General features: G+C 45.6%; 1 protein-coding gene across 1 annotated transcript in view; it reads right to left on the bottom strand.

Annotated features, from left to right (window-relative positions):
- The window catches only part of LOC143930644 (transient receptor potential cation channel subfamily V member 6-like), a 100,265-nt gene that overhangs the window by 48,675 nt on the left and 34,158 nt on the right, over window positions 1-17,432 (bottom strand). Inside the window, exon 5 of the mRNA XM_077455139.1 lies at window positions 8,054-8,191. Coding sequence (XP_077311265.1) covers window positions 8,054-8,191 — 138 coding nt within the window. The remainder of the gene's footprint in view (window positions 1-8,053; window positions 8,192-17,432) is intronic.

Genomic DNA, 17,432 nt, shown 5'->3' with positions numbered 1-17,432 from the left:
GATCATATGTTATATTATTATTTTGTTGGATATACATTTTTGCATCATTATAAATTTGGTATAAGTCATGGTATTATTTTCTGATTCCAGGCATCTAGAAGCTGGAGATGACTGTAGTAGGCACCCTACTCCAATGATTAGTATTACAGATACTTATACAGATATTTATTTAGCACCATCAATTTACGAATCGTGTCCCTGCCCTCAAGGAGCTTACAATCTAAGGTCCCTAACTCACATCATACATACACAGGCTTTGGCCAGTTTAGACGGGAGCCAATTAACCTACCAGTACGTCTTTGGAGTGTGAGAGGAAACCAGAGTAGGCACAGGGACCCATTAGCTTCCAAGTCCTGTGCCGAACAGCTGCCCTGCCCCATTGTAAACCAAGAAGGTTGCATGGGCGTCATTCAGAAAACTATTCGTACTCTCTCTTTAATTGAAAAGTGTTCTCAACTTGGATATCACACTTTCTGAAGAGCAGCGGGACTATATTCTTTTGGCTACTTTCACACTGGGGCGTTGCGGGCGCTGGCGGTAAAGCGGCGCTATATTTAGCTGCGCTTTACCTGCGCTATTTGGCTGCTAGCGGGGCAGTTTTAACCCCTCTAGCAGCCAAAAGAGGGTTAAAGGTTTGCAGCGCTGCCCCATTGTTTTCTATGGGGAGAGGCACTTTAGGAGCGGTACATACACCGCTCCTACAGTGCTCCAAAGATGTGGCTTGCAGGCCTTCTTTTACCATCCTGCAAGCGCACCACTCCAGTGTGAAAGCCCTCCGGCTTTTACACTGGAGAGACAGCAGCGGCTGTTTCAGGGTGATTTGCAGGTGCTATTTTTAGCGCTGTAGGGCCTGCAAAGCGTCCCAGTGTGAAAGGGGCCTTATTGTGCTCATTGCTCATTCCTCAGTAGATAGTAAATACCAAGCTATAAGATCCTTACACAGTGGTACAAGGTCCCATCTCTCTTACAGAAAATCTACCCCGACGTGATAAATATCTGCTGGCGCTGCAGAGAGGCAGAGGGTACCGTGCTGCATATTTTCTGGTCCTGCCCGATATTATAAAAGCGCTCACTGAACTTGATTTGGGATTAGACTTGGCCAGATACCTTCCCCACCTCTCAGATTTCTCAAAGCATAAATATAAAAACAAAATGATGGCCTACTTTTTGAATGCAGCTAAGGCCTGCATTCCGGCCCTATGGAAGCACTTCCCTTGATCTTGATATGGCTTACTAAAACAGCTGACATACATGCTATAAAAATATTGCTGCAACGATGCAAGGCAAAGAGGATCAATTTAACAATAAATGGTCCAATTGGTCCCTCTTTACCAGTTCCAGGGAGTATGGCCATGCTCTAGTGGAGGTGGATTAGGAGTATTTCTATATCTTTTAGACATGTGCATTTCGTTTCGTTCCGAATTTGAAATTCGGGCGAATTTTCAATATTCGGACATTCGGATGCAACCAAATTACAATGCTAAAGAATTCAACCGAATTCAGACGAAATTAGATTCAAATTCTAAAAAAAAAATTGAATTTGAAAACAATTCAAATCAAATTCAAAAACAATTTTAGTCAAATCAAATTTGAAAACAATTTGAATCGAATTCGAATAAAAAAATCTAAAAAATATAAATCGATTTCTAAAAAAGAATACAGTAAAATAGAATATAAAATAATAACACAATAGAATGAAAATAAAAGAATAGTAAAGAACAGAACAGACTTTAATAGAATGTAATAAAATACAATAGAAGAATATTATTATAATTTCAAATAGTATAAATTCAAATTCGAGAATAGATTTGAAAATAACTCAAAATGATGGAAACTAAATTAATATATATTATATTTTATTATAGTCTATTCTTAATTTATTTACTTTATTTATTTACTATTCTTAGTCTATTATTTTATATTCTAATATTTTCTATTCGAATTTGATCCAAATTTTTATGCTAAATTAGAATTTCAGAAGATGGTTTATATATATATATATATATATATATATATATATATATATATATATATATATATATATAACCATCTTCCAAAATTCAAATTTTCTATGGAATGAATTAGAATAGAAAAGATTTGAATAGAAGAGAATAGACTAGAAAAACAATTGACCGGAATAGTATAAAATATTATTTTATATTTTATTCTATTCCAATCACTTATTCTTCAAGGGGAAACCCTAACCCCAACCCTAAGCCTAACCCAAACCCCAAGCCCCAAACCCCAAGTTGTGTATTGTCCACTTGCCACATCATCTGCCACAAGTTGTGTATTGTCCACTTGCCACAACACCTGCCACAAGTGCCACGACACCTGCCACCTGCCCTAACCCAAACACCAAGTTGTGGATTGTCCACTTGCCACGTCACCTGCCACAAGTTGTGTATTGTCCACTTGCCACATCACCTGCCACAAGTTGTGGATTGTCCACTTGCCACAAGTTATGTATTGTCCACTTGCCGCGACACCTGCCATGAGTGCCACGACACCTGCCATGAGTGCCACGACACCTGCCACGAGTGCCAAGTGACCAGCCACGAGTGCCAAGTGACCTGCCATGTGACCAAGTTGTGGATTATCCACTTGCCACATCACCTGCCACAAGTTCTGGGGTTCCTAGCACCAAGTGACCCGAGATATGGGCAATATGCCAAGTACTTTTCTGCAGCAGAGAATGACATTTTGCGACCTGAATTTGGGGCCACGTATCTCGGGGCCACTTATAGCTAGAAACCCCAAAACATGCAAACACAGTAGAACTAGCACTACAACATCTACACATTTGGGGTTTCTAGCACCAAGTGACCCCGAGATACGTGGCCCCAAAGTCGGGTCATAAAATGTCATTCTCTGCTGCAGAAAAGTGCTTGACATTTTGCGACCCAAATTTGGGGCCACATATTTCGGGGCCACTTGTAGCTAGATACCCTAAATTTGGTATGCAAACACAATAGAACTAGCACTACAACATCTACATTTTGGGGTTTCTAGCACCAAGTGACCCCGAGATACGTGGCCCCAAAGTTGAGTCACAAAATATTTTCGAATCCGGTTGAAATCGTTTTGAATGTGATTGAAATAATTTCGAATCATGTTGAAATAATTCTGAATCCGGTAAAAATATTTTCGAGTTCGGTTGAAATATTTTCAAATGCGACCGATTTTTTTTAATTCGGTAGAAAACGAAATTTTTTTAATTCGGTAGAAAACGAAATCCGAAAACGAATTTAATGAATTTAACAAATATAACTAAACTTAATTAATTAACAAAATAAAACCAAAACGAACTAAACAAATTTTTTCCTTTTGCACTTGTCTAATATCTTTTATATATATATATATATATATATATATATATATATATATATATATATATATAACATTTTTTTTGGACCACCGGAAAGTCAGGACGGCAGAGGCCTGAGAGCCTGTTAACATTGTTAACACAAGGAATATGACTGTATGATTTTGTGTACCAACTTAGGAAATCATTCCTGTTTAAGCCTTATCTCAAAGTCTATATGCAATTGCTTCTTTTGTTTCTGTGTAAAAGCTGTTTATTTTTATTTAAAAAATAAAAAATAATAAAAAAATGAAAGTGTTGTCAGATTGGATGAGATAAAGAGGCAGGATGGTGATGTTAGCCCAGTCTTGGAGAAACTCAGTGCAAAAAAATACTATGATCAGTGAAGGTCATCAGTGCCCTTCAACAAGGTTTGTTGTGATTGCTGCCAACACCTATCAAAGTGTGTCCACATGTGACTCTCAAACTAAAAGTCAATATAACATAACCAGTGCAGCACAACCAATATAAAACACAACCAATATATATTCAAAAAAAGTAAATTTTTTGTGAAAAAAATTACATTGTTGTGCAACTTTAGGACCTCAATCAATCGTGTGTGGCCATAAAATAAGGGGAAACCATAGTGCTCTCTGGGTGTCCCTGGACCATGCTGACCCCCTCTTTTGATCTCAATCAATCATGCGTGGCCATAAAATAACAAAGGGTAACCATAGTGCTCTCTGCTATGAATCTTTATTAAAAACTACACACAGGGATTACAAATGCTCACATACAGTAGATATGTGAAAAACATGTATACCATCAACTCTCCACGTTGACATACAAACAAAAATATTTCCTGAATAATGGCACCTCACACCTGTACACGTTACGCTCTCTATTGAGCTTCTTCAGCGGGGGGTGGGAGCCATCAGTAATCAGAGTGTTATGTAGGTGTCATTCTGATCAACAATCTTCCTAAAAGATAGGAGGGTAGAAAGAGGGTTGGCAGACACTGAGCGGTTGGTAAGGTGGATAAGTCTGGCAGCCGCATTCATGATAGACTGAAGAGGGGACAGCCTATGGAGAGGCCGGCCAATGAAAAGGGAGTTGCAATAGTCAAGGCGAGAGATAACAAGGGAGTGAATGAGGAGCTTGGTAGTTTCATTTGTTAAAAATGGGCGAATTTTAGAGATGTTACGGAGGTGAATTCTACAAACATTTGACTATGACTGGACTTGGGGCTGAAATGAAAAGTCAGAGTCTAGGATTACACCTAGTACTCTGGCATGAGGAGAGGGCCTGATGGTTGCATTGTTGATTTTGATGGAAAAGTCATGGAGGGTAGCACGTGCAGGTGGGAATTTTAATAGCTCAGTTTTAGAGAGATTTAGTTTAAGAAAGTGGTGTGACATCCATGCTGATATGTCAGTTAGTAAGTTAGTAATGCGAGAGGAGACTGAAGGAGTGAGGTGAGGAGTAGACAGATTTGGGTGTCATCGGCATATAAGTGGTATTGGAAGCCATGGGTAGTTATCAAGTGACCAATGGATGAGGTGTAGATAGAGAAGAGAAGGGGTCCAAGAACAGAGCCTTGGGGGACCCCCACAGAAAGGGACAATGAAGAGGAGGAGACAGAGTTGTAGGTGACACTGAAGGAGCGCTGGGATAGATAGACAGAGAACAAGGATAAAGCAGAATCTCTGAGGCCAAGGGAATGTAGTTTATTGAGAAGGAGCGGGTGGTCAACAGTACATCACCAGACATCACCGGAATGGTATTCTGGACCCAGCTCTAATATCCAGCTATGTTTACTTCTGCCCTTACTGGATGCCCTGATCCTAGGACACTAATAAAATAAATAAAAACATGCCAGTCGCGGTACTACAAGATACCTATCGCGGTTCCCTTCATTTTGGTCTAAAGGTCACTCTGGACCCACAGGGACATTATTTCCTGCTGGTGTAAACTCATGCTCCACTGAGTCCAGTATCCAGAGTGTCCACACCCCCAGGAGTACCTCATAAAATACATAAAAACCAAAATCAATATATAATGTACAATATGTAAAATATTCATATAAAATAACACATAGTAAAAAAAAAAAAAAAAAAAATTGTCTACCAACATATTAATTCTATCTGAGGACCACTGGAAACTCAAACAGTGCTATTATGTAATATGTTCCAACCAGGTATTCTTTATTTAGTGCTGATGAAACAATTTTAATCAAATTCTGTATTGATACCAAAAGAGGCTAGAACCTTAGTCTCATAGATCCAAAAGGATTCACGTTGACTAAACTGTCTAATGAAATTACCACCTCTCCAATGTTTGACCTTTTCCAACCCCCCAAAATCAAACTCAAAAGTATATCTGGAGTTAGATTTTGGAGATCTAAAAGCTCACCAAACATTGGAGAGGTGGTAAGTTCATAAGACAGTTAAGTCAACATTAATCTTTTTGGATCTATAAAACTAAGGTTCTGGCCCCTTTTTGGTATCAATACGGAATTTGATTTAAATTGTTTCATCAGCACTAAATAAAGAATACCTCTTTAGAACCTATTAGATAATAGTACTGTTTGAGTTTGCAGTGGTTCTCAGATAGAAGTGATATGGTGGTAGCCATTTTTGTTTACTATCTATGTGTTATTTTATATAAATACTTTACAGATTGTACATTATATATTCATTTAGATGTTATATATTTAATAAGGTACTCCTGGGGGTGTGGACAGTCTGGATACTGGGCTCAGTGGAGAGTGGGTTTGCACCAACACGGAATAAAAAAACCTGCGGGTCCAGGGTATCCTTTAGCCAATATGGAGGGGACAGCTATAGGTATCTTGTAGTGCCGCGATTGGCATGTTTTTATTTATTTTATTAGTGTTCTAGGACCAGGGCATCCAGTAAGGGTGGAAGTAAACATAACTGTATATTAGAGCTGAGTCCGGAACGTAATTTCCAGTGATGTCACTTCTGGCTCCTTCCTAGTCCTGCGTGATAGGTCCATCCACTGATACGTCACTTCAGGTCTACGGGAGTTGGGCGGAAGTGCCCATAGTTAAGACACAGAGCAGGGAGGAAGAGGAAATGAGGCATGGTGAAACAGATTCTAGAGTCACCTGTAGCGAATCCCATCCTCCTAGCCTAGTGCACAGGTGTCCACACTTTTAGGAAGATTGCTGATCAGAACAGTACCTATATAACCCTCTATTTACTGATGGCTCCCTACCTGCTGAAGAAGCCCAAAAGAGAGTATAGTGCATACAGGTGTGAGGTGCCGTGATTCAGGATGTTTTTTCATTTGTATGTCAACGTGGAGAGTTGATGGTATGCATGTTTTTCACATATCTACTGTATGTGAGTATTTGTAATCCATGTGTGTAGTTTTTAATAAATATTCATAGCAGAGAGCACTATGGTTTCCCTTTGTTATTTTATGGCCAAGCACGATTGATTGAGATCCAAAGAGGGAGTCAGCATGGTCCAGGGACACCCTGAGGAGGAGCATCCCCATGGATCCCCATCCTGGGCATCTCCATCCCCATTAGGAGCATTCTAACAGACATAATAACAGGCAATTGGGACTCTGTAGTGGGGTCATTATTTGGAGGTGAGCAGGCATTCCAGCTAGAGATGGTGGTCACTGAAGTCATTGGATTATATACATTTTTGAATTATTATTTTTTGAACTATTATCTAAAGTCGCACAACGGTGGAATTTTCACACAAAATTAGAACTTTTTGAATATATAGATTGTGTTTTATATTGGTTGCACTACACTGGTTATGTTATATCGATTTTAGGTCAACAGCTCAGCATGGAACCTGGAAGCTAGTGGAGATCGATGTAGCGGTACCTACTATACAGGGATTTCAGGATTCCAGAGGGGTTTGGCTCGGTATGCTACATGCATATTTACATTGGCCCACGAAGGACCAATGTAACTATGTAAAGATGTTAATACCTGGAATCCTTATTTAAAGGAAGTCCATCAAGAATAATACCAAATTAAAATCGTGGGAGTCCAACATGTTTATTTTTCTACTCGTGACGGCAAGAAAAGCAAAGGACATCCAACATATTTCAGAGGTCTCAAAATCTCTTCATAAGTGTTGAGTGGAGCAGCACAATATTTTATGGACCTGAAAGTGCTCCTATGCAGATTGGTTGGCAGACAGGGGATATTAAGGAGAACAATCAGTGGCCATGTTCACACCAAAATGGCAAGGGGCTCTGATCTGCACAGGTGCACTTTTAAGTCTGCATAATATTCTGCAGTTTCACCTAGCTCTGATGAAGGGTCATTTTGTGACCCCCCCCCCCCCCCCCCAAAAAAAAAACATGTTGGCTGTCCTTTTGTTTTCTTGCTGTCACCAACCAAACAAAAAAATAGATTTTGGACTCATAATTTTTATTTGTCACTTTTATTGACACTTGGATTGCTCAGTTCAGTTGAACCCCTCTCCTAACGGGTTCCTGCTTGGTGGTGAGCTGCCAAACCCAAGAAATCAGGCTCAAGTAATGACTTTGTCCACCTTTAAAAAAAAAAGTGAAATTGTGTGTCCAGCACCTCGCAATTACAATATTTTTAGAAGTTGCTACAGGAATACATTTATAACAAATCACTTTCAATGGTTTATCTAATAGACCAGGGTTTACATAGTTTTCAGGATCATTGTCCATCCATAATGAAATATCAATTTGGGGCAGACAACAGGAAAGCAGACCCTGACTCACCATAATAGAAGGAGTTGGGTTTGAGCTGGAAGTATGTTCCGACTGCCCGTGGCGTGGACACGTTGGCACCATTCCGTATCAGCTCTTGCACAATTGTTAGATTCTGACGCATTACAGCAATGTGTAGCGCTGTCTGACCTGCCAAGACACAAGAAAGGGGAAAGCTATGAACACAAAAGGATTGATATCATTCTTCAGACATGCAAGTGATTTGGTGGATTTTCTTGCAGGGAAACTTAATTTAGATCTTCAGCAAACACTGGCGAGACTGGGGTTGGTTTAAAAGTAGCTTAATTTTTTTCTTCCCCATTGGTAACATTTGCCCTCACTACCTGTTCCAGAAATATGTTAGGTACAGAGGTGGGGCCCTATAGTAAAAAGTTGATGGGCCACCTTCGTGTCCTCCCTACATTCTGCGACAGGGACATACAGTTGGGGATGCAGGTGAGGCAGAGCCTCATCTGCCATGAACATTAAAATAAATTTAAAAAATTGACCTTTGAGGGTCATAGCATCGGCGTCCTGAGGTAGCCTAAGTCCTACCCCACCACTGGTAAAAAATGTAGGGCTCCTACAGTCTATGGTTCCGGAAATACGGGGCTCCTTGCGCAGCCAGTCAGAAGCTACATACAGAGCGGCCAGTTTAAATACAAGCTAGCATACTCTGTATGCAGCAGACTTAGAGGATGAGCTCACAGTTCCTCTCCTCACTTCTTGTGAGAGGCACTGAGCTCAATGGACAGCTTGGAGTCTTGGACCAATGGTAAAGTACCATTAGCCCCAGCTGTCCAGTAAAAATGCTGCAGTGGAGGCCCGCCTTTTACTGCAGTATTATATAAGGGGCATGTGTCTGAAAGACACATGCTCCCTTCCAGGCCAAGCCCTCTTTAACATCTCAACAGTGAGATGTTAAAAGCTTGGGATATTTTTTTTATAACGTAACCCTGCTTTAAACTTCTCCACAACTTTATACCTGACCTGTCTGGTGTGTTCCTTGGCCTTCATGATGCTGTTTGTTCACAAACCTCTGAGGGCTTCACAGAATAGCTGTATTTATATTAAAATTAAATCACACACAGGTGGACTCTATTTACTAATTAGGTGATTTCAGAAGGCAATTGGTTCCACTTGATTTTAATTAGGGGAATCTGAGTAAAGGGGACTGAATCCAAATGAACGCCACACTTTTCACATATTTATTTGTAAAACATTTTGAAAACCATTTATCATTTTCCTTCCATTTCACAATTACTGTGTGTTTCACTTTGTGTTGGTCTATCATATAACATCCAAATAAAATACATTTACATTTTTGGTTGTAACATTAGTGATGGACGAACTTCCGACGGGACGTTTCGCGAACGCGAAACGCGAACGGGCACAAACGTTCGCGAAAACGACCGTTCGCCGCGGGCTCCATTGACTTCAATGGGAGGCGAATTTCGCAAACCTTTAGGTCGAATTTGCGGCCACGTGGTAATTATTAGGGGGTAGCACGTAGTCCCACCACCTGGACAATAGCATAATACATGTATGAGGTGAATTTGGGATCGATAACTACAAGCATTTTTTTTTTATTTGGGAAATTGTTCTGACAATTCAGGACTATGGAGCTAATGAAGGCAATGGAGGAGAGGGAAGGTCAGGGACCAGGGTAGGCAAACAAGAGGGTGCAGGAGATACAGAGCACTGACAGCAGCACCGTAATACAGAGCACTGACATCAGCACCGTGACATACAGCGCTGACAGCAGCTCCGTGACATACAGCGCTGACAGCAGCTCCGTGACATACAGCGCTGACAGCAGCTCCGTGACATACAGCGCTGACAGCAGCTCCGTGACATACAGCGCTGACAGCAGCTCCGTGACATACAGCGCTGACAGCAGCTCCGTGACATACAGCACTGACAGCAGCTCCGTGACATACAGCGCTGACAGCAGCTCCGTGACATACAGCGCTGACAGCAGCACCGTGACATACAGCGCTGACAGCAGCTCCGTGACATACAGCGCTGACAGCAGCTCCGTGACATACAGCGCTGACAGCAGCTCCGTGACATACAGCGCTGACAGCAGCTCCGTGACATACAGCGCTGACAGCAGCTCCGTGACATACAGCGCTGACAGCAGCTCCGTGACATACAGCGCTGACAGCAGCTCCGTGACATACAGCGCTGACAGCAGCACCGTGACATACAGCGCTGACAGCAGCTCCGTGACATACAGCGCTGACAGCAGCTCCGTGACATACAGCGCTGACAGCAGCACCGTGACATACAGCGCTGACAGCAGCTCCGTGACATACAGCGCTGACAGCAGCTCCGTGACATACAGCGCTGACAGCAGCTCCGTGACATACAGCACTGACAGCAGCTCCGTGACATACAGCGCTGACAGCAGCTCCGTGACATACAGCGCTGACAGCAGCACCGTGACATACAGCGCTGACAGCAGCTCCGTGACATACAGCGCTGACAGCAGCTCCGTGACATACAGCGCTGACAGCAGCTCCGTGACATACAGCACTGACAGCAGCTCCGTGACATACAGCGCTGACAGCAGCTCCGTGACATACAGCGCTGACAGCAGCACCGTGACATACAGCGCTGACAGCAGCTCCGTGACATACAGCGCTGACAGCAGCTCCGTGACATACAGCGCTGACAGCAGCTCCGTGACATACAGCGCTGACAGCAGCTCCGTGACATACAGCGCTGACAGCAGCTCCGTGACATACAGCGCTGACAGCAGCTCCGTGACATACAGCGCTGACAGCAGCTCCGTGACATACAGCGCTGACAGCAGCTCCGTGACATACAGCGCTGACAGCAGCTCCGTGACATACAGCGCTGACAGCAGCACCGTAAGCAGCCCCAGGAGGAAGTCAGCACAGCACAGGGATGGTGTGATCCCCTCATAATAAGAACCCCCAGGAGGAAGTCAGCACAGCACAGGGATGGTGTGATCCCCTCATAATAAGAACCCCCAGGAGGAAGTCAGCACAGCACAGGGATGGTGGGAGCCCCTCATAATAAGAACACCCAGGAGGAAGTCAGCACAGCACAGGGATGGTGGGAACCCCTCATAATAAGCAGCCCCAGTAGAAATATGACACCGCTCAACCTCTTCAAAGAGGAGGGTAGGGGCATATAGTACGGTGTGCTTTTTTGGGTCAGGGAAGTGAGCCAAATGAATTAAGAAGGTCTGTGTGCTTGATTCCAAAAATTGTTTATAGACATATACATGGTCTACTGATCACATGTGTTGAATTCCTCCGAGATCCATGCCTCATTCATTTTTAGAAATGTGAGGTAGTTAACACTGTGGTGAGCTAGGCGAGTACGCTTATCGGTCACAATCCCCCCTGCTGCGCTGAACGTCCTTTCGGACAGGACACTGGATGAGGGGCAAGCCAACAGTTCGATTGCAAATTGGGCAAGCTCTGGCCAGAGGTCAAGCCTGCCCACCCAGTAGTCTAGGGGTTCATCACTCCTCAGAGCGTCCACATCGGCCGTTAACCCAATGTAGTCGGACACCTGACGGTCTAGGCGTTCCCTGATGCTGGATCCGGATGACACCTGTCGATGGGTCGGCTGAAAGAATGACCTCATATCCGAAGTCACCAACACATCTTCAAACCGGCCTCTTCTTGCAGGCGCTGTTGGATTGGTACCCGCAAATCCTTCTCTGGGAGTGGGAATTGCTCCTCTGCCAGCGCACGCAAAAGCAGAATGCAGCATTTCTCGAAGCAAGGCCTGGAAGTGCTGCATTCTGACAGCCCTCTGCGACGGCGGTAACATTTCCGCCATTTTGTGTTTGTACCGGGGGTCTAAGTACGTTGCCACCCAGTACTGGTCCTTGACCCTCATGCTTTTTATACGGGGGTCCCTATTAAAACACTGGAGCATGAAGGCCCCCATTTGCACTAAAGTGGAAGCGGTGTGGTGGCCTGGCTCCTGCTCATCATCCAGGATAATGTCGTCCTCTTCATTCTCCTCTCCCCATCCTCGCACAACAGGGATCCCAGAAAGGTTTAAAGCATGCTCTTCTTGCTCCTGCTCATCCGCCCCGGCACCATCCTCCTCTGACTCCTCATCAGACTCCTGTTGTTGACTTGTCTCAGATAGAGTAGCCCCCCCTGGGAATTCATCCAGCATTGCGACTTCCTCATCTTCCCGCTCCTGCTCCTCCACAGCCTGATCAATGACACGACGCAATGCACGCTCCAGAAAGAAGGCATAAGGTACCATGTCACTGATGGCGCCATGGCTGCGACTGACCAGTTTGGTGATCTCCTCAAATGGCCGCAGAAGTCTGCATGTGTCGCGCATGAGCAGCCACTGGCGCGGTGAAAAAAAACCCAGCTCCCCAGAACCGTTTCTTTCGCAGAGTTCATACAGGTAGACGTTAACTGCACGTTTCTGCTGGAGCAGCCTATCAAGCATATAGAAGGTTGAGTTCCATCGCGTCGGGCAATCGCAAATAAGACGTCTGACCGGCAGATGGTGTCGCCGCTGAATGTCAGCAAGGCGAGCCATGGCCGTGTAAGATCTTCTGAAATGGGCCGAGATTTTCCTTGCCTGCCGCAAGATGTCCTGGACCCCAGGGTATTTGACAAGGAATCGCTGCACGACCAAGTTTAAGACGTGTGCCATGCACGGCACGTGCGTGATTTTGCCCTGTTTCAATGCGCTAAGCAGATTGGCACCGTTGTCACACACCACTTTACCAACTGTCAAATTGAGCGGTGTTAGCCACTCATCTGCCTGTGAACGCAAAGCTGAAAGGAGTGCCGGGCCAGTGTGGCTCTTTGCTTCCAGGCACAACAGACGCAGCACGGCATGGCAACGTCTCACCTGGCATGTGGAATAGGTTCTGGGGAGCTTGGGCGGTGCAGTGGAAGAGACGCTAGCAGCGGAAAAGGAGGAGGCAGCTGAGGAGGAGAGGGAGGAGGATGGAGTAGGAGGAGGAGAAGAAGAGTCAGGCCTGCATGCAATCCGTGGCGGTAAAACCAAATCTACACGGGTGCCACGGGTTACATGCTTGACGGCCGTCAGAAGGTTCACCCAGTGGGCAGTAAAACTGATATACCTTCCCTGCCCGTGTTTGCTAGACCACGTGTCTGTGGTCAGATGTATCTTGGCACCGACACTGTGTGCCAGAGATACATTCACTTGCCGCTGAACATGGCCATATAGCTCTGGGATGCCCTTCTCTGAGAAATACTTCCTTCCTGGGACCTTCCATTGTGGTGTTCCAATGGCCACAAATTTGCGAAAGGCCTCCGAGTCCACCAGTTTATATGGCAGTAGTTGGCGGGCTATGAGTTCTGACAAGCCAGCCGCCAACCGTTGGGCAAGAGGGTTATCCGGCGTCATCATTTTTTTACGCTCAAACATTAGGCCCACGGAAGCCTGCCTTTTTGCAGAAAAATGTGAGCTTGGCGTGATGGAAGGTGGAGTGGAGGACAATTGTGAGGAGAGAGGAGAAGGAGAAGTAGAAGACGAGGCTGGACGGTGAGAGCCTGCAGTGTGGCTTTGTGTGTTCCGTTGCTCCCACTGGGCTCGGTGATGGCTGCTCATGTGCCTTCTTAAGGCGGTCGTCCCTAGGTGAGTATTGGGCTTACCGCGACTAACGCGTTGACTGCAAAGATTGCAGATGGCAACGCTATTGTCAGCAGCGGACACGTTAAAAAAAGCCCACACTGCGGAGCCATGTGCCGGTGTCCTGGGAGCGCCAGATGTGACCGTACATGGTCGATGACTCGCTCCTGATACATTTGCAGTCTGCTTTGTCCCTGCTGTGCAATGTAAGTCATTGCTGCTTCTCCTCCCTATCTGCTGGTCCATATCTCCCTCTGAACTCCCCTCCTCTTCCTCTCTTGTGGGCACCCACGTGACATCACTAGACACGTCATCATCAACGTCACCTTCCCCACCGCTATAAGTAGAGTAGGCAGCAACACCGGGGACCAACCTCCTCCTTGGGCTGATCTGGGTACTGGCGTCAGACTGCTGAGTAGCGCTTGTTGCTGCCTCCTCTTCCTGATCCAATACCAAGAGTGGCTGCGCATCAGAAATGTCCTCTTGATATGGATCGGAAAATAATTCCAGTGACTCAAGCGGAAGGTATGTGGTGGTGGTGGTGGTGGTCGTGTTGTTGGTGGTAGTGTCTTTGGGGGTGCACATAGCAGAGAGTGAAGAAGAGGGTGCAGATCGAGAGGATGAGGAGGGTGCAGAAGAATAAGGCTGAGTGAGCCACTCAACCAAGTCTGGTGCGTCCTTTAAAGTAATTGAACGCACCTTCTGCAACTTCCCACTTTGGCTCAAGGCTGTTGCTCCTGCCCTACCCCTACCACCCCTGCGGAAGGGCCTGCCTCTTCCTCTGCCTGTCATTTTTTAAATCACCCTGTGACAAAACTCTTAGTCCCTATACCGCTGAAGGACTGCTGCAGTATAGGGCAGCGGTCAGCAGTAGTGCACGTCAACCCTATGTATTGTGGACCGATAGCGGTCCTTACAGAACAGCAGACTGTACTGCACTCAGGCCTATGTACCGTAGCACCCTATACCAAGTTACCAGTCCTTATAAAAACTTTTGTGGACCAAGCAGGTTGTGTGTTAGTGATTAGCAGACTGTACGTCAGTCCCTATACCGCTGAAGGACTGCTGCAGTATAGGGCAGCGGTCAGCAGTAGTGCACGTCAACCCTATGTATTGTGGACCGATAGCGGTCCTTACAGAACAGCAGACTGTACTGCACTCAGGCCTATGTACCGTAGCACCCTATACCAAGTTACCAGTCCTTATAAAAACTTTTGTGGACCAAGCAGGTTGTGTGTTAGTGATTAGCAGACTGTACGTCAGTCCCTATACCAATGAAGGACTGCTGCAGTATAGGGCAGCGGTCAGCAGTAGTGCACGGCAACCCTATGTATTGTGGACCGATAGCGGTCCTTACAGAACAGCAGACTGTAACGCACTCAGGCCTATGTACCGTAGCACCCTATACCAAGTTACCAGTCCTTATAAGAACTTTTGTGGACCAAGCAGGTTGTGTGTTAGTGTTTAGCAGACTGTGCGTCAGTCCCTATACCGCTGAAGGACTGCTGCAGTATAGGGCAGCGGTCAGCAGTAGTGCACGGCAACCCTATGTATTGTGGACCGATAGCGGTCCTTACAGAACAGCAGACTGTAACGCACTCAGGCCTATGTACCGTAGCACCCTATACCAAGTTACCAGTCCTTATAAGAACTTTTGTGGACCAAGCAGGTTGTGTGTTAGTGATTAGCAGACTGTACGTCAGTCCCTATACCAATGAAGGACTGCTGCAGTATAGGGCAGCGGTCAGCAGTAGTGCACGGCAACCCTATGTATTGTGGACCGATAGCGGTCCTTACAGAACAGCAGACTGTAACGCACTCAGGCCTATGTACCGTAGCACCCTATACCAAGTTACCAGTCCTTATAAGAACTTTTGTGGACCAAGCAGGTTGTGTGTTAGTGTTTAGCAGACTGTGCGTCAGTCCCTATACCGCTGAAGGACTGCTGCAGTATAGGGCAGCGGTCAGCAGTAGTGCACGGCAACCCTATGTATTGTGGACCGATAGCGGTCCTTACAGAACAGCAGACTGTAACGCACTCAGGCCTATGTACCGTAGCACCCTATACCAAGTTACCAGTCCTTATAAGAACTTTTGTGGACCAAGCAGGTTGTGTGTTAGTGATTAGCAGACTGTACGTCAGTCCCTATACCAATGAAGGACTGCTGCAGTATAGGGCAGCGGTCAGCAGTAGTGCACGGCAACCCTATGTATTGTGGACCGATAGCGGTCCTTACAGAACAGCAGACTGTAACGCACTCAGGCCTATGTACCGTAGCACCCTATACCAAGTTACCAGTCCTTATAAGAACTTTTGTGGACCAAGCAGGTTGTGTGTTAGTGATTAGCAGACTGTACGTCAGTCCCTATACCAATGAAGGACTGCTGCAGTATAGGGCAGCGGTCAGCAGTAGTGCACGGCAACCCTATGTATTGTGGACCGATAGCGGTCCTTACAGAACAGCAGACTGTAACGCACTCAGGCCTATGTACCGTAGCACCCTATACCAAGTTACCAGTCCTTATAAGAACTTTTGTGGACCAAGCAGGTTGTGTGTTAGTGATTAGCAGACTGTACGTCAGTCCCTATACCAATGAAGGACTGCTGCAGTATAGGGCAGCGGTCAGCAGTAGTGCACGGCAACCCTATGTATTGTGGACCGATAGCGGTCCTTACAGAACAGCAGACTGTAACGCACTCAGGCCTATGTACCGTAGCACCCTATACCAAGTTACCAGTCCTTATAAGAACTTTTGTGGACCAAGCAGGTTGTGTGTTAGTGTTTAGCAGACTGTGCGTCAGTCCCTATACCGCTGAAGGACTGCTGCAGTATAGGGCAGCGGTCAGCAGTAGTGCACGGCAACCCTATGTATTGTGGACCGATAGCGGTCCTTACAGAACAGCAGACTGTAACGCACTCAGGCCTATGTACCGTAGCACCCTATACCAAGTTACCAGTCCTTATAAGAACTTTTGTGGACCAAGCAGGTTGTGTGTTAGTGATTAGCAGACTGTACGTCAGTCCCTATACCAATGAAGGACTGCTGCAGTATAGGGCAGCGGTCAGCAGTAGTGCACGGCAACCCTATGTATTGTGGACCGATAGCGGTCCTTACAGAACAGCAGACTGTAACGCACTCAGGCCTATGTACCGTAGCACCCTATACCAAGTTACCAGTCCTTATAAGAACTTTTGTGGACCAAGCAGGTTGTGTGTTAGTGTTTAGCAGACTGTGCGTCAGTCCCTATACCGCTGAAGGACTGCTGCAGTATAGGGCAGCGGTCAGCAGTAGTGCACGGCAACCCTATGTATTGTGGACCGATAGCGGTCCTTACAGAACAGCAGACTGTAACGCACTCAGGCCTATGTACCGTAGCACCCTATACCAAGTTACCAGTCCTTATAAGAACTTTTGTGGACCAAGCAGGTTGTGTGTTAGTGATTAGCAGACTGTACGTCAGTCCCTATACCAATGAAGGACTGCTGCAGTATAGGGCAGCGGTCAGCAGTAGTGCACGGCAACCCTATGTATTGTGGACCGATAGCGGTCCTTACAGAACAGCAGACTGTAACGCACTCAGGCCTATGTACCGTAGCACCCTATACCAAGTTACCAGTCCTTATAAGAACTTTTGTGGACCAAGCAGGTTGTGTGTTAGTGATTAGCAGACTGTACGTCAGTCCCTATACCAATGAAGGACTGCTGCAGTATAGGGCAGCGGTCAGCAGTAGTGCACGGCAACCCTATGTATTGTGGACCGATAGCGGTCCTT

Source organism: Lithobates pipiens, unplaced genomic scaffold, assembly GCF_037356315.1.
Source record: "Lithobates pipiens isolate NorthernLeopardFrog02 unplaced genomic scaffold, aLitPip1_a1.2 Scaffold_25, whole genome shotgun sequence".
NCBI classification, from domain to species: Eukaryota; Metazoa; Chordata; class Amphibia; order Anura; family Ranidae; genus Lithobates; species Lithobates pipiens.
Note: the sequence above shows the minus strand (reverse complement) of the source record. Positions and strands in the feature narration are given on the sequence as shown.